Source organism: Condylura cristata, unplaced genomic scaffold, assembly GCF_000260355.1.
Source record: "Condylura cristata isolate star-nosed mole 26May11 unplaced genomic scaffold, ConCri1.0 scaffold00015, whole genome shotgun sequence".
Taxonomy (NCBI): Eukaryota; Metazoa; Chordata; class Mammalia; order Eulipotyphla; family Talpidae; genus Condylura; species Condylura cristata.
This window is the reverse complement of record NW_004567116.1, coordinates 15057255-15080682: the sequence shown is the minus strand read 5'-3', so window position 1 is coordinate 15080682 and position 23428 is coordinate 15057255. Positions and strand designations below refer to the sequence as shown.

General features: G+C 37.4%; 1 protein-coding gene across 1 annotated transcript in view; it reads left to right on the top strand.

Moving 5' to 3' along the window:
* LOC101620544 (chromosome unknown open reading frame, human C11orf74) overlaps positions 1–23428 on the top strand; it is a 58456-nt gene that overhangs the window by 3607 nt on the left and 31421 nt on the right. Inside the window, exon 2 of the mRNA XM_012725083.1 lies at positions 10993–11148. Coding sequence (XP_012580537.1) covers positions 11016–11148 — 133 coding nt within the window. The 5' untranslated portion in view covers positions 10993–11015. The remainder of the gene's footprint in view (positions 1–10992; positions 11149–23428) is intronic.

The following is a 23428-nucleotide window of genomic DNA, read 5'->3' as shown; positions in this document are numbered from 1 at the left end:
ACCTGAAAGCCAGAGGGGCTGCTCGCCCCTCTCTGAGTCTTTGCTGCTAACTCAGGTACTAAATGTCAGCACTTGGGGTAGATTCAGTGCCCGCTCACACAGGCAAGCAGCAGGCCGATGGTGGAGAGTGTGTATGTGCGTGCGTACAGCTGTTCTAGTGAGTGCTGAGCTAACGGAGCAACTGACTGTGACAATTTTTTTTTTTCCTTTTTTAGATAGGGAGATATCCACCAGAGTGTGCCCTCATGATTTAACCATTTCCTTACTGGTGAACAATATACACCCAACCCACTATTCATCTATGAAGACAAAAAAAAAAAATTCCTGGTTGAAACCTGAATGATACTTTTACTAAAACTATATAGGAAAAGCAGAAGAAAATGAATATATAGTTGTGGGATTTAAATAAATACTGTTATGAATTAAGTGGGATTCCCCCCCCCCCAAAAGCCAAGATTACTACCAGTCCAGTGTCAGTCATTTTGACTTAGAATTGGTCTCCTTTTTTTTTTTTTTAACTGCAAGGCTTAAAAGGAGTTATAATTATGGAGGCCTACTGCCTCCACTTTGTATCAGGGCACTACTGTGTGATACTAGATTGTGGATGATTAAGAAAATGGGTTTTGGAATCAAGATAATTTTACTGCCAGCTCTGCCTTAATGTTTCCCCATCTTTGAAATGGGGGTAAGGAAAGTACCTCAAAAGATTGTTGCAAAGATTAAATTAGGCAATGCCTTTAAAGTGCTCAGCCAGGAATAGTATTCAAAAGTATTAATAACAAAATATAGTTTAATTATTGTAAAATAGTTTGTTTTCTATCCCCACACAAAGTTTCATACAAAAAAAGAATAAACTAAAACCAAAATCTTAAGAACAGATTTGGCTAAAGCTGACTTAATTTCTCTTAAATAGACTTTATTTTATAGACTAGGTTTAGGTTTACAGCAAAACTGAGCAGAAGGTGCAGAGATTTCCCATATACCTTCTCTCCCACTCATGCATAGACTTGTCATAATCAACACCCCCCTCCCAACAAAGGTAGATGTTAACTTTTAATTATTACAATGAGACATCATTATTACCCAGTCTATAGCTCTCATTAGATTTCACTCTTGGTGTTATACAGTCAGTGAATTTGGGACAAAGATATAATGACACTTATCTATCGTTGTAGTTGCATACAATTAAAAGTCTTAAAAATAACTCTGTGCTCCACCTTGCCATCCCTCTCAAACTAACCCCTCAACTTATGATTTATTTTTTTTATTATTCCATAGTATTATATTTTCCATGTAGTTGGGATCATGCAGTATATTATTTCCTGGAAGGCATCTTTCACGTAGTAATATGCATTTAATTTGCTAGTTTTTCTTGACTTGGTAGCTCATTTCTTTTAAATGCTGAGTAATATCCCATTTTCTGGATGTGCCACAGTTTATCCATTCACCTACTGAAGGATGTCTTGGTTGCTTCCAGGATTTTTGGCAACTGAGCAAAAGCTGCTATAAACACCCATTTGTGTGTGTATGTTATTTTTTGTACATATCAAATTACAACTCAGATAATAACCTTCCCACCAGAGATGCTCCACATTCTTACTAGCATTTGGTGTTTATTATCACGGTTTGGATTTTGGCTCTGTGGTAGTCTCTCACTTTTTTTTTTTGAAGATTTTTTTAAATTTATTTATACAGAACTGGGATACTGGCCAGAAGGTCAGGGGCCGTGAGAGGATTCACCAGAGACAGAGTGGGGAACAGAACAGGCAGATCGTGGATGTACACTGCTGAGGGGAGCAGCAGATGAGTCAAGAGAGGTCTGCTGTGTGGTGTGGGTCACCTCCCGGATCTAACTGGTACTGAAGCGGCTGCTACCAGCTTGTACTGCACTTTAACCTGCACTTTAACCCACTGTGCCACCAGGGAGGGCCCTCACTGTTGTTTTTAATTTGCAATTCCCTGATGATGAAAAATGATGTGGAACAGCTTTCCATTTATTCATTTTTCCTTTGTCTTTGGTGATCTGTGTATCAGGATCTGTGGACCATTTTTGATTGGGTTGTTTGCTTTCATATTCTTTAGTTTTAAGAATTCACTGTTTATCTTGGAAAATAGGCCTTTATCAGTGTGCCTTTTGCAAATTTTCTCCCATGCTGTGACTTCTTATTTTCCTGTTTATGTGGAGTATCAGGAAGAAAAAAAATCAGACATAGGTCTTAACTTCATATATGGAACATATATGGTAGGGGTAGGAGGAAGCTTTTGAGTGTAGATAAACTTGCTTTACATTCTTCCTACTCTTTGAAAAAAAGTTCCCCAAGAAATCACAACTATAGTTTACTCAGTCCTTTTTGAAGCCTAAGCCTAGAGGCAGACCAGAATTCAAACTCCTAAAAGAAGTATTGATTTTTTCTGTTAAGTCCAAAAGCAGTGGACAATTAAAGAATACAAGTCAATGTAATTACAGGATAAAACAATTCTTTGTTTACATGGGAGATAAAAGACTTAGTGACAGCATATACTATACTGACTTAGTGGTAGAACAAGAAGGGAACATCTTTGGAGAAAAATAAAAGGTCTAAGATAGAAGACAACTCAAATCCAGTCCCATTTTACTGTACATTCAAACTACTGAAGGCCAGAAAAGCTAAGTAACTTGATAAGGTTAGCACAGCTGCAGGTATGTGTATACACGGTAGGTTATGGGCTGGAGTTGGGAGAAACACTCTTCTGTGAATTTGTGATGGTAGTTTTCAAGAAGTGCTTGTTTCTTCCATTAAAATTGGAGAAACCAGGCCCTCCTTGGTGGCACAGCAGGTTAAAGCACAGCACTAAGAAGCTTAAGCCACTTCCGCATGAGTTCGATCCCCACCTGCCCCTGAGGAGATCAACATCGGCAGACCCGCCCTCTGCTCCCCTCTGCTCCCCTCAGCAGTGTACTTTGTCAGTTGGCCTGTTCTGCTCCCCACTCTGCCTCTGGTGGCTCCTCCCACCCTCCGCATCTCTGGCCTGTACCCCAGTTCTGTATGAATAAATAAATAAATCTTTAAAAAAAAAATTGGAGAAACCAGTTACATTGTTGCTCAGTGAATTAAGTTTTGAGAGAAGGTTAGTGGCAACTTTTAGTCATATTCAGATAGGCATAGGCTATCTGAAAAAAATTTACTTTTTTAAATAAGTGGCTGGTTTTTAAGGAAATAATATAAATAGTATAGGAAGAGGAGATGTTTGGCTGAACCCTATATTGGGAGCCACAATTGAAACTGGCAGAAGAGAAAAGAGGAAGGAAAAGGAAATCTACAGAAGGAAGCAATCTGCAGTTAGGATGATGGATTGTCAAGAGAAGTCCAAGGCCAGTGACTGTTGCTTTTTAAATCATTTAATTAAATATGCCCACTTAGCCAAGAGGACTGGTATTTCTCCTTTGTTCCATTTTCTCTGACTTGAGGGGGATTCTTTGAATCTTTGCTATAAAATAAAATGCAGAAAACTTTCAGAGGTACTTTACAGTATATTTGAAAAAAATTCACTTGAATACATAGAAACAAAATTGCAAATAAAATTCTGAGAGAAATTGTGAGCTAGAGAAGCATTGCATGACCTCAGAAAGCCCATTTATTATTCCATAGTTTTGGAATTTAGAGTCAAAAATAACTGAGAAATATGTCTTCAAAATCTTATTTCTTTTAAGAGAATGTCAAATGAAAAGGTTGATTTTTATTTGCAAGATCTGGCATTTTGAAACACTTCAAAATGAATTCCTAAAAGCAGAGCTGGTTTAGTTTGTTTGGTCTACACCTGCTTCCCACTAGCTGGGCAGGTTTTTCTTTAAAGCTGGCTTGCTGGTGTGGTGAAAGAGCTGTGCATCCTCAGTGCAGGTGGCTGAGTGGTTCAGGAAGTGGAGAAGGGGGCACCGTTAATGCAGAGTGGATGCCTTGTGTCACAGTTGTCACCCAGTACAGATACTTTAGGCACTAGTGGGACATTGCATCCCCTGTGGAGACAGTTGCAGTTGAGCCAGCAAATCGTTTAGGATTGAAATATTATTTTGTGATTATAGAGAACTATAAAGTCGACTCAGAAATTCTTTTGCCTTATAAATTCATTGCATTATCAAGAACTTTAAAAAAATGTGCACTGAAGTGCTCATTGTTGTCATCCTTCACTCACTGATGTAATTGATGACATTTCTGAGGATAGATCAGTTTTGATATGGTTAAAAGTGTGTATTATACATTTTCTTGATCATTATACTAGGCTAGAGGTTGGTTGATATACTTGTAGGAGTTTTGTTGGGGGTGAAATCACAATTGTATTTACTTGTGATTGCATGCAACTCTCAATTTTTCAAAAAAGGAAATAAAAGTGGTTTTGAGAGGTACTTTTCCTTATTGCAAAACCAACAGATTTTCAGAAATTTCACTGATATGTATATCCTTCAAATTCAGGTACACAGGTAATCTGTTTTTTAAAAAGCAATAGGGAGTGATGGCAAGAGGAAGTTTGAATGCTATTTGCATTTTTTTTGTTTGTTTAATAGAATTAATAAATGTGTAATTGAAAATAATCTAATACTCTGCTGACCAGTCTCAGTGAGTCAATGCAGATATTTCTGAATTAACTGAAACAGCTTGAAGGAAGACTATTTTGGGGAAATAAAATTGATTTTATACAATCTGTTGATGAACAGCAAGGCTTAATGAATGATAGCCAGAAGAAACCTCATTACAGTAGCTTGGATGGATGAGCATAAAAAGGAAGCAAATTTTTCAGGAGGAAAGTTTCTGCTTAAACATGTAATTTTATAGATTAGTGTTATTCCCATACCACAGAGTTTTCTATAGGAGGATTGCAAGCTACATGCCTGAGTTTCAACACGCTTGGTAAACTTTTAGTGATAATTTTTTCCCCTTAGATCTCCTCTTCTTTAACTTGTTAACCCGTCATCTCCTGCTTCCCTTTTCCTTATTCTTAATTTTAAAATACTTATAGGTTCACAGATAGACTCATATGAGTTTGTAAAGAAAGGTACTGGAAGATTCTGTGCACCATTGGTCCAGTCTCCAGTAGTCTAAACATTCTCTGTAACTGTAAAATAATATAGAAAGTGGGAAATTAATATTGTTATAGCTCATAGGACATATACAGATTTCACATAATATACACACACTTATTTGTATTTGTGTGTGTTTCAATTATATGACCTGTTTAGCCTTGTACAATCACCACTTCAGTTAAGAGACTCAGCTGTATCATCATTTTAAAACTTTATATTCACACCTATCCCCTCCTGTCATCACTAACCTTAGCAGCTGATAATCTGTCCCCCATCTCAATAATTATGTTATTTCATACATGCTACAGTAATGGAATTACGGTGTGTATGTAGTGTCTTGTTAATTTTTTTTCACTTAGCATAATTTCTTTGAGAGTTGTCCAAGTTATTGCATGAAATAGTTTGTTCCTTTTAACCACTGAGTATTATTCCACACTCTGGATGTTCTACAGGTTGGTTAACTATTCAATGACTGAGAAACATTTGAGAGGTTTTTAGTTTTTGGTTATTATGAATAAGGCCACTGCGAGTATTCATGTACACATTCTTGTTTGGGAAATTGTCTTTATTTCTCTAGGATAAATGCCAAGTGTGTACTTGTTAGTTCATATGGTAAGTTCTTGCTTTGAAAGGAACTACCAAACTATTTTTACAGTGCCGCCAGCAGCATATGAATATCCAGTTTCTCTTCATCCTTGCCTGATTTGGTATTACCACAGTTTTTCATTTTAACCATGAAGAGTGTGTAGTGTTATCTCATTGTAGTTTTAATTTACATTTCTCTAATGGCTGATGACATTGCATATCTTTTCATGTGATTTCTTGCCATTTATGTCATACCCTCTCAGGTGATGTCTTCATTTCTTTTGTCCTTTTTTAAAATTGCTTTTTCTTTTATGTTTTCTTTTGAGAGTTCCTTACATAATCTACATGCTAGTCCTTTATTGTATATGTGATTTATAATTTTTTTTCTCAGCCGTAATGTTTTATTTTCTGAACAGGATCGCTCACAGAACAGGTTTTAAATTTTGATGAGGTTTATAATTTTTTACTCTTGTGGATCAGGATTTTGGCGTCAAGCCTAAAAACTCTTTGCTTAGTCCTGTATTCTACATTTTTCTGTCTTTTTCCTGTTTCCTTTATAAAATCCAAGGTTTTGCTTTAATATAGTTTTATTATTCTTATTCCCATAGCATTTTCATTTGAAAATACTTTCATTCAATTCCTTATTGATTAATTTGAAAATAATCATGAAATAGGTCATCAGAGTGATTCCAGTTACAAAAATGGAATCCTGCATAGACTATTTATTATAGATTACAGTGCTCTTCAGGGAAGGAGCTGTGCCATTTTATCTGAAAGTCAACTATGTGATATCTTCATTCTAGAATGTGTCCTGAGCCCGAATTTTTTAGTAGATGCAGATTTTTGAGGAGAACTTGCACACTTAGGTCGATCTGTTTATAGACTAGGTGTAGATTTTAGGATGGGTGTCTCTTTTCCTTCAGGTGAAATTTTTGTCAATGGAAAAAGTGTAACTAAGATATGCATACTTCTAAGATTGGAGACTGACAGTTCTCTCTTCTAAAACTTGGTAGTCAGTTGTTATCCCCAAGACTTTCCTACCTCTAAACAAATGCTTCCTTTAATATTCACTGTAGTACTGTTGCTGGGGGAATTATATAGATGTCTAAATAACTCATTTAGTCAAGAAAGATCAGTTCATCATGGATCTCATTTATCATATATTACACGTCTTGTGTAACTCATTCTTCTCAAATTTTGTCCATGTTTTAAAAATATTAAAGGAAATCTACCCTGTGGGGTATCAAGGCTGTTGGTTATGTTTGTAGGCAAGGTGAATTATTTTGATCATATTCCCTTTTAACTTTTGAGCACAGCACAAAATTTGTTGTTGAACAAAACTTTGAAAGTCTGAGAAAGTGGGCTCTGATAATACCACCATAACTCTTTAAAAATGTATTATTGTTTATTATTTTTGGGTATTAGTGGTGAATCTCACAGTTTAAAAAGAAACACCATTTTTTGATGGACATACAACTCTATGTGACTAAGCAGATTATGCACTTTTACAGGTAATTTGTTTAGGTAAGTTGCATTAAGCAGAGATCTACAGGTAAAATCAAAGATGTGCTAGACATTGGCGATAATTTCTTATAACATTTCATAATAACGTCCTGATGAGAACCTGTGACACTAACTGGCTTTGGTAGTTGGTAGCTTCATTACTTGAATGTGGAAAAGGACTGATAGTGCTAATGGATTCTTGGGCTATCTCTCGCTAACTTGGTAAGAAGACAATCATGTTGCTAACCGAACCTGGGCTCTTAGCAGTTCTAAGCAGAGCCTGACATGTGTTTCCTTTGGGAGGCTATGATCCTAGAAGTGTTTCCTCCAGCCTATATACACATTTACTTATCATCACAACATATTTTGTGTCTTTCATGTGGAGCTTTAAGCCTTAAAACTTCAAACCAAAACAAAGAATTCTGTTGATCAGGCAAGAACTCTCTCCCTCTCCCTCCCTTTTTTCCTTTTAGAAAAATACTTCATGATTAAGGCACAAAAGTACATGAATGGTAACTGAAAAAGCATTGCTTCCTTCTAGAAAACCACTAGGATTTGCATAAACCACTTGACTGTCTGCTAAGTGATTTTCTGCTCTGTCAGTCCCTGGAGACTTTTAACATTGGATTATTTGTATTTTTATAAAGTAAGTTCTAAATTTGAAGGTGGGCATTTGTTAAACTCCTCAAGTAATGACAGTTTGCAAAACTGGATTTTCCAAAAGTCTTAAAAAAATTCAATAAAAATATAACCTCTTGAGCATTGTGATAACCACATGAATAAAATTAAAGACCTTCAAGGGTTTTGAATTTGTGCTGTGCATAGCCTGTTAATTATTTGCCTGTAGTAAAACTAGATGTGTTAAGGCTAAATACTCAACATATGCCAATTTAAGAATTGGAAAGGAAGTTTAAAGGAATTTCTACTATCACTGAAAGTTTCTAGGAGGCATTTTTCAGCAATTTAAAATGCAGCTTGACTGCTTCTGTTTACTCACTGAAAAAGATTACCCAAGATGGTTTGAGGATGAGATTGTTATAGTGTTGGAATTTTGCTGTCGTCTAATTCTGGAAAAGCAGATGGACACTGATTTCTTGTAATTAAGTACATTGTCATACTGAGATAGCAATCTTTGAGTATGTTTATCATTATTTATTACCTAGCAAATGTAAGCATACTTTATTAAATGTTGGATTATAGAAGCTTGGTAATGTTACAGTAAATTTGCCTAAACCATAACTGATTAGTTTTCTGATATCTAATTTTCAGGTACAAGTAACTTGAAATAAATAGTTCCTTTCATTTTGATTTGGTACATAACCACACTTTATATTTTCACTTGGTTTTTTACAACACCAGGTTTTACCTTGAATTGTAATAATGAGGAATTATCTTGGTTTATCTTTAGGTAACATCAGTGCCTTCAAAGTCACAGGGTCACAGTCAAAACAGTTCTGTCTGTGAACAAAAGATAGGATATCAGCTGTCATCAACATTTCTTGAGGTGCCTTTTATGCTCATTTATCCTCAGAGTGACCCTGTGAGGCACATGTGCTTCATTATTTCTTATTAAAAACTTTTGGGGGCCCTCCCTGGTGGCGCAGCGGGTTAAAGCACAGCACTAAGAAGTCAAAGCCACTTCCGCATGAGTTCAATCCCCACCTGCCCCGGAGGTGACCACATGGCGTGGCAGATCTCTCCTGACCCTCCCGCTGCTCCCCTCAGCAGTGTACTTAGTCGATCTGCCTGTTCTGCTCCCCACTCTGTCTCTGGTGAATCCTCTCACCCTCCGCATCTCTGGCCTGTACCCAAGTTCTGTATGAATAAATAAATAAATCTTTAAAAAAAAAAACAAAAACTTTTGGGGCCAGATATGTTTCAGGAGTTAGACTTTTTTGGAACTTGGAAAAGTAATCAGTGCAAATGCCACGTTACACAAATCCCCAGTTGGGTCTGAGAAAGACCCTCAAAAGCAAGTCCATTGGTATTTCTTTAGGGAAACATGAATACTCTCTTTAAATAGAATAAATGAAAGTCAGTCATACATAGTTAATTCAGGTCAGGTCTTGCTACCAAAGAATCAAGGCAGGGCATCATCATTTGAAACATATTTTTCCAGAGATTTTGGGTAAATCCCAAATAAAGTTAACAAGATTTTTATTTTGTTTCGGGAAACTAGAAAGTGCTTCATGTTTTCTGTTTCTGCTATAAAGTATTGGCAAGCCCTGTCTTTTCATTACCTCCCAAGCGTTATTCTGGCTGCTTATGTAGTAACTATTCTTCTTTTGTAGATATTCAATTTACTCAAAGTTATATAAGAATATTTCATCAAAATGAATGGGATTTAACAAAGTTCAAACTGTGTGAGGATTGAGGCACTGTGTCTTAGCTGACAGGTATTTAGTTAGCAGTGTGTTAAATGCACTAACAGTGTGAATGGGTCCCCAGCTATGTGTATGTAACCTTCACTAGGTTGCGGGAGTGCACTACTTAGGATGTGACAATCAAACTTCACTGTATCCAGACCACATCTAGAGTCTCATCTTTACTTCTGGATGGCATATGTTAAAAGGATGCAGGCCAGTGTGAAACTTTTCCCAGCTAGATCCATCAGAAAGATGAAAAGCACTTGGAATTGTGCCATCTAAAGCACAGGTGAAGTAACTGGGCAGGTTTAGTGGGTGTTTTGCCAGCCTCTGGCAATATTTGCACAAAAGGATAGTTTTAGCTTGACACTGATTGACTGCCAGCTCTGTGCTATCTCCTGATCTATTAAACATTTGGGATACAAAGATGAAAACATGGATCCTGCCTCTCCTGACTGCGGATCTAATGGAGGACACAGGGGTGTACACACAACCATTTCCAATATGATGTGATAGGAGAATTTATGATTAGCTCTTCCTGTGGTGATGGTGCTTGGAAGATTAAAAGCCTTTGGGGAGAAACTGAGTTCTGGGCAGACTTTTGAAAAAGAAATTTGTTTGGGTTTTTAGTGTTGAACCTCATGTGGAATATATACACATGCTGACTTTCAGTGATGCACACCTGACTTACATAATGTTATATACCATGGTTTATAAAAAAATAAAACCAAAAAAGTTTTAGTAAATTGAGATGATTGAGAAAGGACAATATCTTAAAAGTATTGTTCATACGTTTGAAAGGATACTATCCCATTGAACTGAAGTGAAGTCTCACTACTGAACTGAGAGTATCAGGGGGAGAGTGGCAAACAAAGGGGGAGAAAGCGCACCGGACTATGATGAAGAACTGTGGGTGTTTTGGTGGTGTGTGTGATGTGATAACATACGTCTGAAGAGGTGTGCACCTATACTTCTGAGTCACCTATAGTGTGGTGGACTGTTAATTACCTCACTAAAAGTATAGGTACTAAAGATACAAAGTTGAACCTTTCCGGCATCTTTTCTGACACAAAATTAGTTAAGTTTGTGATGACAGTCCAGTAAGTTGAGGAACTGAAAATGGAGGAAATTGAAACAAAACTAAGATTGTGATAATTAACAAATTCAACAGCAATGACTTGCTGTTAAAACTCTGGTCTCTCTTTTTTAAAATTAATTAATTCATTGTTTTTCTTCCATCATTGTAGTTCTGTGGTTTTCCTGCTGCCATATCACCCATGACCCATCACTATATTCTCTTGTATTCATCCCTCCCCTGAAAACCCTTGTCTCTTGAACTAGAATTTATTGCTCTAGTAACTTCTTAATCTATCCTTTTGGAGACAGAATTCTTTTAGTTGACCCCTCCCACCCCCCCGAGTAATTTTAGAGACACTGGTTTCACACAACTCTGTGCAGTTCATGATTTTATTTGTCTCACAGATAATGCAGCTTCATGAACAGGAATGCCGGCTAAAATAGTAGGCTTGGAGATCATGGACAAAGATCGACTAATTGAAGAAGTCTTGGATAAGTTTGTTAATTGTCATGAGCAAACATATGAAGAATTTCTGAGCACATTTACTTATCTCTCAAAAGGTAAGGAGAAGTAAGCCTTCTATAGCAGCAGAGGTAACCACATTTTAATTCCATGTCCTTGCTGTCTTTTTGGATTAGACTCTTTTATGAACATTCATTCCACTCCTTTGATCAGTGTTGGTATGGGAATACCAATATTTTGATACAGCTAAGAGTTGTAGTTTGGAGTCAAAGAATCTGAGAACTAAGAAGGACCTACCTGAGAGATAATTTAGTTTAGCATAATCCCTTCATTTTGTTTTTGAAGAAACACAAGTGCCAAGAGTGGAGGTTGTTAAAAGCATATTTAAAACTAAGAAACAGAACAGAGTACAGAGTACAGACATGGTGTTTTACCATATCTGGCTTTGTGACCTTGGGAGGTAGTTACTGAGTAAAGGGGAAATAATAATAGTGTCTCAAAGATTGATGGAGGGTAATTGAGATAATCTGTGCAAAACTCTCAGCATAGTGGCTCACATGTAAGTACTTAATGAACACCAGGTGTTATTTTTGTTGCTGTGATCCAGCGGCTGCTGCTCTGGCTTCTGTAGAATGAAAGTAACCCTTTACACCAGAAGCGATCAATTGAAGCTTAAAGGACAGTTTCATTATGTGTTTTGTTGGCTTTGCATAGGTTATTGTTATTTTTTTTTAAAAATAGAGTCAGTAGTAAAAGCTTGATTTGTGTGTGTGTGTGTTTCCTGATTGAGATCTCTTATTTTCCTCAGCCTTAGCTTGATTAGGACGCTAAGCTCCCTGGTTTGTCACATCTTCTGATGCTGGAAGAATCTAAAATGTGTAAGGACACTGCCAGCTCTCACGTGGCTCCTCTAGGTGTCTGGTTCTATTATCTTGGTGGCAGGTCCAGGTTGCCATTGGCTTGCTCTCAACCCAGGTCCTTTCTGGACCATTGACCCATATTTGTAGGATCATTGGTTCTCCCCCTATCTACATGTTGGACTCACCTGAGTAGCTTTTAAATTATATTGATACCAGGGCCCATTTTAAATCTTAGCTGGGACCTATGAATCACCAGTATTTTGTGAAAGTTCCTGTAGTGATTCTAGTGTGTACCAGAGGTTGAGAACAGGTTAAGATAGCCATTTCCATGGTGCTAAGTCATGACTCATGTGTTCCTAATCAGTAGAAAAGAAGGGCAGTTACATTAAAAAACGGGAGAGTTGATTCTAACCTGTTTTATCTTGCAAGAAAGTTGGAAAATTGCTGTTTTATTTATACTTAAAAATTTGCTACATGATTTTTTTGCACTTACGGGAAATGGAGACTTTAGGAAGTATCAGTTAACTTTGGTGTCATGAGAGATCTATTTTGACACAAAGTGTGGGTCAGATTAGTCTGGATTTTTGAAAATTTTTAAAAACTTAATTTTGTATAGAAGAATTGGGGTGTAGGCTAGAGGAACTGGGGTGAGAGAATTCAGAGACAAAATAGGGAGTAGAACAGGTGGACTTTACTGAAATACACTGCTGGGAGGAGCAGTGGATGAGCCAGGAAAAGTTGCTGGGCCAGATGTGAGTTAGCTTCCTGGCCGGGGTTTGAACTCAGGCGGCAACAGTGATAATAACACTGAGTCCTAACCCCTAGACCACCAGGGAGGCCCAAATCAGTCTTGATTATGGCCAAGTCACTTTTTATTTATTAACTTGGAAGATGCTTGCTTTCTCTGAGCCTAAATATTTAGTTTCTGATTTCTGGAGCCATACATAGTGGTATACTGGTAGGGGTGGGATGAAGTCAAGGGTAAAATCCACAGAAATAATGCATTTTGGCATGCTAGTGGCATTTTGATAATCCAAATTATTAGGAATTATTTGTAAGGAAGACTTTCTGTACTCTGAAATCAGTATGAACTTCTAAGGATATCGATATTTTACAGAAGGTTACAATGTTTTTGTTCTTGGGATAAGAGGTCTATTTTATTTTCAGATTTCTGTAAGATCATTGCATGCTGAGAAAAAATGTTGCAGATGTGGTGGCTTCATTTTGAGTTCAGTTTGGTCCCCAAATTGAGCTGAAATAAATGATGACACATGTCACATAAGTTGCATCTCCAAGTAGACTAGGTTTTTTCCTTTCAAAATATCCCTAGGTGCCAGTTCACATTATAAACCAATGACCTGAAAAAAATTCCTTTTAAAGCACAGAGTTGTGAGTGCAAAAATCTGCCTTAAATCAGTAAGCATCCTACTCCCTCCCACTGCAAATATTTAAATACCTACTGAAAACCAAACAGGACTTACGGACTTAATAGTTGTGTGGAAGCTAGTGGAGTTGATCCAAGTGAGTGTGGTTAGTTAGTTCTCTTTTAAAGACATAGGAAAGCTACTTCTTCAGAGTTATCCCTTCTTTCCAAACCTTCATTTGTCTTAGTATGTTTAATTATTTTGCTGATATGTAGTGGAATCATTTCTCTGTTAAAGAGAAATACTTCTGTACATTTCTTTGTAAACTTAGTGTCTCAAACCCATTACAGTTTCCACTGATTGACTGTTCTATTTATTTTTATAATAGTTATATGCCAGAATGCTTATGGGATTCATTTTCTTTCCAAGAGTGCTAGAAGGGTCAGTAATCCTATTAAAAATATTTCCCTGAAAAAAATTAAACTATAGCCTTATTGAAAGAAATTCACATTACTGCTTCAGATTCTTGGAAAACAGTTGGAAACTGTTAATATTGTAGCATAACACAGCACATTTATGTTGATTATGTTTGGCAGGTTTTTCTAAAGCAGTTCTTTTTTTGTTTAAACCATGTCACATAGCTGATAATAAAGACAGTGTTCTACCAAAATCTTTAATGATATATATTAATAATTAGTTTTAAACTAGCAGTTATAATTGAATTCTCGACACTGTCTTTGTTTCATGAAAATGAAACTGAGTTTTAAGATTTGTATTAGAAAATCAGCATGTAGACTTTGGCTTTGTTCATTATTGTTGAAGACATTGTTAGGTTGTTGGCATCATTGTGGTCAATGTATTGTGGTCAATGTATTTTCCTCCTTGTCTGTCATACTTGTTTCATTCTTTTAGGCTCTAAAAACACAGATGTAAATAGTTCTATTTGATTTTGTTTCAACTCATTAGTTTTCTGAGTGTCTTGTTATGGCTTAGATATTATTTTAGGTGATGAGGATTCAAAACCAAGTAAAATGCAGTGTGTTCTCAATACTTGCAGTGAGAGAAATAAACAAACCAGAAGTTATATGTATGGTAAGTGCCATAATGGAGAGAAGTAAAGGTATTAGAGCTCATTGGACGGCCATCCGCTCTGTACTGGGGGAGGGCATTAAATCTGTCTGCTTATTGGGAGGATACCAAAGGTGTGTGGGGATAACCATTAAGCTAGAGCTTACCTTGGGTGCTAAGACATAAAATAGAGTGTAGGGAGACATGACAGATCAGAGACAAATTTGAAAGGTGTTAAGATGCCTCCATTGATGATGGATATTTTGTGTTGTGGTTTCATTTGCTTTAGTCTAGATAGACAAATGTATTTCCATACATGTGATTATAAAGAATATACTTACATTCTTCAGTTTTATTTGTTTTTTGTTTTTTTTTTTGAGATGGGGATATAGCCTTGCATTAGGAAGGTTTAGAGTTATTTCTAAACTGCTGAAAGGAAAAGAGAGGTTCTTTTTAATTTCCCTCTATACCAGTATTACCACATGATCCAAAGAATTTGCTCCTCCCTTTTAAAGTGATAGTTACTGCTTATATTGCCTCTACACAGAAATTATTTAAGAAGCCAGTGCCTTGGAAATTGACATTCAATTTAAAATCCATTTTGTTGCATAGAGTAACCTTGGGGATTTCTAGTGGTTACATAAATCTCAATCTCTCTCTCTCTCTCTCTCTCTCTCTCTCTCTCTCTCTCACACACACACACACACACACACACACTATTATACTGTTTGTGCTTCAGGATAAATGATTAATTTCCATTAAATTTACTCAGTTGACGAATTATTCAGCTGAAAATAGTTTGGAAATTGAAATGAATCTACTGTGATGTTTTAAAACAGACTTTAAGTAAGTCTGTTTTTCATTCACTCATTTCATTTTTAACATACCTAGCATCCAGTTTCCCAAATGACTCTGTTTATATATTACTACATAAAACAGCTTTTTATTTACAGTCATGTTTATCTACTCTATCCTGTTTTCTTATGTCTAGAGTAAGGATATTGTTTCTGATATTGATGTATAATTTCATTTCTAGTTCTCTTTATGCTACTCTTATTTCACTTGCAATACTTTATGCTTTTAGCATTTTATTGTTCTTTCAGTGTATCTTTGGGGAAAATACTGTTAACAGTCGTTTTTACTCCCCTTTTTTACTTGTTAATTGAATTAAATTCCCTCATACATTGAATGTTGTATATATGATTGTTCAGGACGAATGGCCATTACCTTGGTTTATAAACTGGTGGTCATCTAACCTTTATTACAAACAGAGTTTCAAAACCTCTAAATAGATTTTTTTTAAAAAAATAACCTCAATAAGGAGAGTTCATGTTTGTTTGTTTTTAAAGATTTATTTATTTATGCACACAGAACTTGGGTACAGGCCAGAGGTGCAGGGGTGAGAGGATTCACCAGAGACAGAGTGTGGAGCAGAACAGGCCGACTGACCAAGTACACTGCTGAGGGGAGCAGCGGGTGGGTCAGGAGAGGTCTGCCACGCCTGTGGGTCACCTCTTTGGTGGGGGATTGAACTCATGAAATGGATGCTTCTAGTGTCATGGTGCTGTGCTTTAATCCTGTGCATCACCAGGGAGGGCCCATTTGTTTGTTTTTTAATGGAGGTAACATTGATTTACAATGCTGTGTGATTTGGAGGCGCAGGCTCACCTGCTTCAGGTGTGTGTAACCACACCAGCCCACAGGTGTCTTTTGTGACTCTTTCCACTTTGCTCTTCTTCCTCTCCCTTCCCTGAATAGTCTCAACTTCAGTCTGTTTTATCCTTTATTCACACTTGGTTCTTGAATGCTTTCTGCCGGTGCCCTCTTCCAGATTTCAGGAGTGTGTGGCTACCAGGGTGTCCTGTGACGTGCGAGCACAGGCCTGCACCGCCCAGTGACTCTGCATGTGCCTGCTGAGCTCTTGGACGTGACTAGTGGCAAAACTGATACCCAGTTCAGCTGTTGGAAAACCTTTAAATGACTTGAGACCACTGGGATATGTGAATTATTTTTTTCTAATTTAAGTTTTGTAAAATATAGGTAAAGTATTTCTGATAAAAATTTGGCATCTACATTTGAGATAAACTGTAAGTGTAAACTATCTACAGGATAGTTAAGACTTAGTATAAAAAGATTATAAAATTTCTTTATTTTTTTATATTTACTCTATTTGAAATGACAATCTTTTCAAAGTTTTTAGATATTATTAAAGTAAATCTTTTTTTAAAAAAGCTTAATTTTTTTTATTGAAATAACTGTGTTATATATGTTTGAGGTGCTGTGTAAGCTTGAGGTGTTCATAGTTGAAAATTAACATATGTATAGACACCTTTAACTTCCATTATGGTAGCTATCCTCTACCATACAATACCCTCTTTAACACACTTTAAAAAATGTGGTTGCTTGAAATTAAAAACTGCATATATGGCTTACATTATTACTTCTATTGGGCAGTGCTGGTATAGCCCAGTAGTTCTTCAACTTGACTATCAGAAATACTTTTATAGTGATAAAATTCTATAAAAAAGTCAGATTTCCAGACACCCTCCTGAGCTTTATAAATGATTCAATAGCAAAGGGACTAGGAGGTTTTATACTTGTGAACTTCTCTAGTCAATTCTGGTGTAACACTAGTTGTAAGAACCACTGGTTCAGTTCACAATTTCTGAGATTTCAGTCCTTTTGAGGCAGGACTATTCTATACTTCTGCAAGATACCAGATCACTGCTTGAAATGTGCTTCTATTGAAATTGTAGACAGTCCAGTGTTCTTTTTTTTAAGATTGATTTATTTAGCTAGCATTTGTCTTAACTTTGTAGTAATGATACAAATAAATAGTTGATTACTACTGCTACTACTATTAAATCAATCAATGTACATTAGGACCTTTCTGGGGTCTTGTAAAACAGTCAAACTCCACATAGCTAACCCTCTGTGGACTGCCATACCCTTGTCACAGAAACATCTGGGATTGTGAGGTTGTAAGAAAACTAGTCTAAAACTACTGAAATGCAGCTAACATGTATTAACGACTTCACCTGTTATCTTGATGTATCCTTATTTTTTACATTATACTTTTTTTTTGAAGAGATTTATTTATTTATTCACATAGAACTGGGGTACAGGCCAGAGGTGCAGGGGCAGTGAGAGGATTCACCAGAGATAGAGTGGGGAGCAGGACAGGAAGATTGGTGAAGTACACTGCTAAGGGGAGCAGCGGGAGGGTGGGTCAGGAGAGGTCTGCCACGCCATGTGGATCACCTCCCTGGGTGGGCTGGGATTGAACTCATGCTGAAGTGGCTTTAGCTTCCTAGTGCTGTGCTTTAACCCGCTGCACCACGAGGGAGGGCCCACATTATACTTTTTATCATATTTATTACTCATATTTGGAGATGAGGGAACCAATGCTTACAGTTCAGTAGTTGCTGTCAGGGGCAGGATTTTGTCCCCTCAAAATCTTTTATGTTGAGGCCCTAACCTCCAGTGTGACTGTAGTTAGAGAAAGGACCATTAAAGAAGGTAATTCTGGTGAAATGAGGTTATAAGGGAAGGGGTCCCAATCCACGCAGCTGGTCTCCTTATAAGAAGAGAAAGACACAGCATGGAAGTGTATCCAAGAAGACCACGGAGGACATGTCAAGAGGGCGGCCATCTGCAAGCCACATACACCGCAGGGGAACCAAACTTGCCAAGACCTCGATCTAGCCCCAGAATGGTGGGAAAATAATTTCTGTTGTTTAAGCCACCCAGTCAGGGGCGTTTCACTGTGGTGGGGCAATCAGACTTGCGTAAGGTGAAGTGGCTAGTTAGTGGTGGAATTGGATCAGGGGCCTCGACAGCATGACTCTGAAGTCCACATTTGAACCACTTTGCTTTTCTGTCTGACATATAGCTTGGGCAGTTCTTTTCAAAATCTGGGTTCCTGGCATGTAGAGAATATTAATAATTGGAGCAAATGTGCTACCTCAAAATATAATCATTCCACCTTTAGAGTGATTGATTGCATGAGGTCTGGCTGCTTGCGGGTTTTGTTCACCACTGGTCTATATTCCATTATTCTTTCAGCACTATGAGTGCCTTGTCATGCAGAATAAGTAAATATTTAGTAAATATTTCCACAAACACAAAGAAAAAAATAAGGGAGAAAAGATAGAATGACAGGAAGAGAAACAGGCCTAAGGGAGACTAGCGATGAGGCTGAGCAGAAAGGCACTTATGGAGGTCTGGGTGAAGGCGTTGTGGGAGGAATGGGAGGAAAAAGGGCCACCGTGGCACTTGGCAAGCGAAGGAGTCACAGTGCTTGGTACCAGGTGACTGATAGGATTCAGGAGAAAAAAGAGCCAGAGCAGGCACAAGGGTCTGACTGGGGACACCATGGCCTCTAAGGCCACGTGGCTTGCTCTAAACCACACAAGTTGCATATCAGGAGTCTTATTTTTCATCCCTAATGGAACATATGTTCTGTCAACAGCTTAAAATCTTGGGCTGGTATTTGGCTTGCACTTCTGGTCTGGTAAATTTAAAGTTTTGTCAGTTCAGCCAAAGGAATCTCACTACCCGTACTTGACAACTTCCGAAAAATCTAATTAAAAATGAAACTGGTGACAGCACATAAAGCAACATGTTTCCAAAGGTGACATATGATTTTGGTCCCCAAAGCTATTTTGAATTTGAATGTTACTACTGCATCTTTAAACTTCCACAAGGGTTACAAAGATTCTTTCCCCAATCTGAAGAACAAAGTGTTCTGCTGCAGAAAAACAAAAAACAAAAACAAACAAAAAACACAGCACCGAGAAAAATAGAGAAACCAGCTGGCCCTCTTACCAGTTTCAGAGCAGGAAAGGAATTTCACTAGAGCATAAAAACAGCTTTTTCTCATAGAAGAAAACACAACAACAAAAAATAATCCTCTCTGGGTAGCGGTCAGCAGTTGTTTTCTGTCGAGTTTTAGATAGAGACCAGCAGGCTTAACATTGTTTTGATAGCCTTGCAACTGGCAGATTGCCTGCCAGAGGAAGTTGGAAACGAACTGACCAGCTTTCTGCTTCCAGGTGGGGCTGAGGCCACGTCTGCTGTGCTGTTGTTATCAGTCATTTAATTCCCTACTGAATATTGAGTGGTGTTTTTAGTTCACAGGCCATTTGCAGTGTCTTTCTGTTTCCTTTTTTTCGTTAGCCACATTAAAAAAAAAAAAAAAGGCAACTCGGAAGCGCCTTTGCAAACGCATGTGCAACAGTTAGGCACACCAGTGAAAGTAGCGCAGCAAATATAGTTTCTCCACGGGAGACTCTGGCATGGGGGTGTAACCTCCAGAGAAACTTGTGGCAGCGTCTTATGAGAATTTGCTAATAAGAGCAATCAAGCAATTAAAAAAACCCCACCTAATTAATCTGGTATCTCAAGGGAGGGAGTAAGAGAGCAGAGTGATGTTAAAGCTTTTTGTTGATGGGCCGTTTTTTGGCATTGCAGAAAAAGAATAAAAGGAGAAGGAAAATAATTCAGAGTTGTACTGATCATTGATTCAGTCAGTATATGTATGTGATATCTATGTTTTAGTACACAGTCTTTTGTTTCAATAAAATACTTTTTCTGGTATGTTTTCTCAATGAGGTGTTATGTTTTAAAATTTGGTTCGTGTACAAATAAAAGGATCATTTTCTTTGATCCTTTGTATAACGTCAGTATGGAGCATGCTGAAAGAAACAGAAAGATTGAATGAATGAATGAATGAATGAGTGAATGAATGAATGAATGAATAGCAGAGTCCTAAGGAAGAAACGGTATCAGCTGCATTACCTGCTTTTTCTTTTGGGGGGAACATCCGCAAGCTGTAATTAAGCAATTTTCATTGGTTTCTCTATTTCTTTTGTCATCCACAAGTCATCACACTTCCAGAACAAATTAACAAATCATGAAACACAGAAGCTGCTGGTTCAGTTACAGGAGGAAAATTCCCCCCTCAAATTATGATGGATTTTGAGCTGATTGGGCCATTTTGTTTTAGATACATTAGCATAAATCTTCAGCTGTGTCTTTTACAATTCATATTCATTCTGCACATGAATGTTAGATGATCGTTTATTTTCTGTGTTGGCTGTAGTTTAGGTGTAATTGGATAAGGTAAGAAATGTATTTAAGTATTTACATCATTTTGAATTATTATCATTCAATTTATTTTCAGCACTGGTTTTAGTACATAGTCTTTTGTTTCTTTAAATATCTTTTTCTGGTATGTTTTCTCAGTGAGGTGTTATGTTTTAAATTTTGGCTTATGTACAAATAAAAGGGTCATTTTCTTTGATTCTCTTCATATCTTTTGAGCTTATTTATTATCTGTAGTATATTTTATGTGCACATATAGTGAGGCTGAGGTGAACTTTCTTAAGCAAATGGAGATATGAACTTTTCCAAAACTCAAGCAAAGGACTATTTGTAGCCAAATATACATTTAAGGTGGTCACTGTCATCCTTTAAACCCCAGATTGAAAAGTCTTAACAATTGTTTTGTGTGCATTAGTCTTAACTGTAGACGCTAAGTTAACCCATTGTTAAATGTGTTATAACTCTAAAGAAAAAGGTAAATTACTCCAATTGAAACTGAGGCAGTCATAAGACTGCTCCTTTGATTCAGTTGACTGGGCACATACTCACATTTGGATGGTTTTAGCAAAATGTTCTCTCAGCCATAAAACAATAATATTTTCTTTGAAATGGTCAGCTAAACCCAAAGGAATACTAACAGGAAACTTTATCTTAACCAAATGCCTCTCTTTCTTATATGAAAATCAAACCACAGTCTGTCTAGTGTGAGATTTTTAGTGTCACTCTTTTTTCTTTTTTACCTCCCACTTGGATTGTTTCCAGATGAGTTAGATTTTCGTGACACCAGTTAACCTTCGTTTCTTGCAGCCCCTGGCTCCCTTAGCACAGGGAGGAATCATCCTGCCACCTCATGTGTTTTCTGCACTTTGCCTGCTTTTGCATTAAACCTAATAGCATATGAATTGCTGATTAGGAACAAAAAAGGGATTATGTGTTAAATACCATATTTTCTCCTCCCCCATAAATTAGGTTTTGTGTGACTTGTAGTCAGTCATCTAATTTCTGGGTGTTTGGATTAGTCTCCAATTATAGTGTCTCTTCTGTTCTTCTTGCTTCATGAAGGCCTTTTCAGTTTTTTCTAGACCTAGAATCTGGTACTGGAAGAGGTCGGTATCTGTCTCATTTATCTTTGTCTATTTCTTTCTGATGTGAGGTATTCCAAATGCTCTAGATGTGTGGAAGTCCAATCGCAATCTATATATTTTAGACTGTATAGTTTATTAATGAGGCAATACTAACTACTTTGTACAAAGTGCTGATACAGCAATGTCCAGAATAGTGCCTTTGGTTTTGGAGTCTCTGAGATTGAACAAGTACTCCGTGTGAGTTAAGAAGAGCAATATGAATGATTAGGACAGTGGATTTTCAGACTACTTTCTTCTTTTTTAAACTTCAAGCTTTTTTTTTTTTTTAAAGATTTATTATTTATTCGTATAGAACTGGGGTACAGGCCAGAGATGCGGAGGGTGAGAGGATTCACCAGAGACAGAGTGGGGAGCAGAACAGGCATATCCACGAAGTACACTGCTGAGAGGAGCAGCGGGCGGGTCAGGAGAGGTCTGCCTCGCCATGTGGTCACCTCCGGGGCAGGCGGGAATCGAACTCTTGCGGAAGTGGCTTTAGTTTCTCAGTGCAGTGCTTTAACCCGCTGCGCCACCAGGGAGGGCCCTCAAGCTTTTTTTTTTGATGAGGGGTCGATATGGTGGAGTGCACTAAAAAAAAAAGGGGGAAATATGAAAGAAGTGTATTTTAAGTCTGCTTTAATATTGTCCTAGGGCTATGCACAATTTATGTGAGTCCCAGATTATTGTAAAATTGTGCGGAAGAGATTATTCTACTTCATAAAGTTTGAACACTGCTAGAACTACGTATTTGTAAAGGAGACAGAAAAAAACTTTACTCCCTCTAACTTTCAGATGCAGTTTTGTACATGCAGGCAGAGGGTAAAATGACCGACTGAAAGGAAGTATTTTAGGTTGGTGGGATTGAGTTTAATGAAGCACGTTTACACTGTCCTTAGAGTTATTTTGTTGTCGACCAGGCCAGTATAAAGGGATGGATACTGTTTTTTAAAAAATAATGTAATAGTTTATTTTTACATCATTTTGTGACTTTTCCTCTCTCATTTGTAATCCCCCTGGGCTTCCCATCACCAGATCACCCGCATGCCATCACCACAGTCCCATGAACTTCCTCCCTCCCCCATTTTTGCTCCCATTCCCCACTCCACCCCCATAAAATGTCTCTGGTATATAGTTATTCATTATTATTATTATTTTCTCCCCTGGTCCTTTATACTCCTACTATGCGTGAAACCAGGATGAATACTGTTTTTTTTTTTAAAGATTTATTTATTTATTCGTACAGAACTGGGGTACAGGCCAGAGATGCAGAGGGTAAGAGGATTCACCAGAGACAAAGCGGGGAGCAGAACAGGCATATCCACGAAGTACACTGCTGAGAGGAGCAGCGGGCGGGTCAGGAGAGGTCTGCCGCAGCATGTGGTCTCCTCCGGGGCAGGCGGAGATCGAACTCATGTGAAAGTGGCTTTAGCTTCTTTGTGCTGTGCTTTTACCCGCTGCGCCATCAGGGAGGGCCAGGATGAATACTGTTTTAACTTTGAGTTCCAAATACATGGTCCAGGCCTTTGTTAATTCTTTGACATTGCAGGCTTCCTACTTATTTTCTCTGAATCTGTAAATTAAGGATAATTATGACTACATGGAGTATCCTATATGGTTGTGGTGAGAATCAGGTGAAATATACATAGTTGGCAAGTCTTAAAGACTTATTCCAGTATAAAGTTTTATGATTTTGGGAACTTTTTATCATTTAAAAGAACATGCAGGTTAAATATTAAAGAAATCTATGATATAAAAAGTTTAAAATGGTATCTGTGGTCTTAATTGCCCACATCTTATCCCTTGAAGTATTTAAAACCAAAACTATATATATATATATATATATATATATATATATAT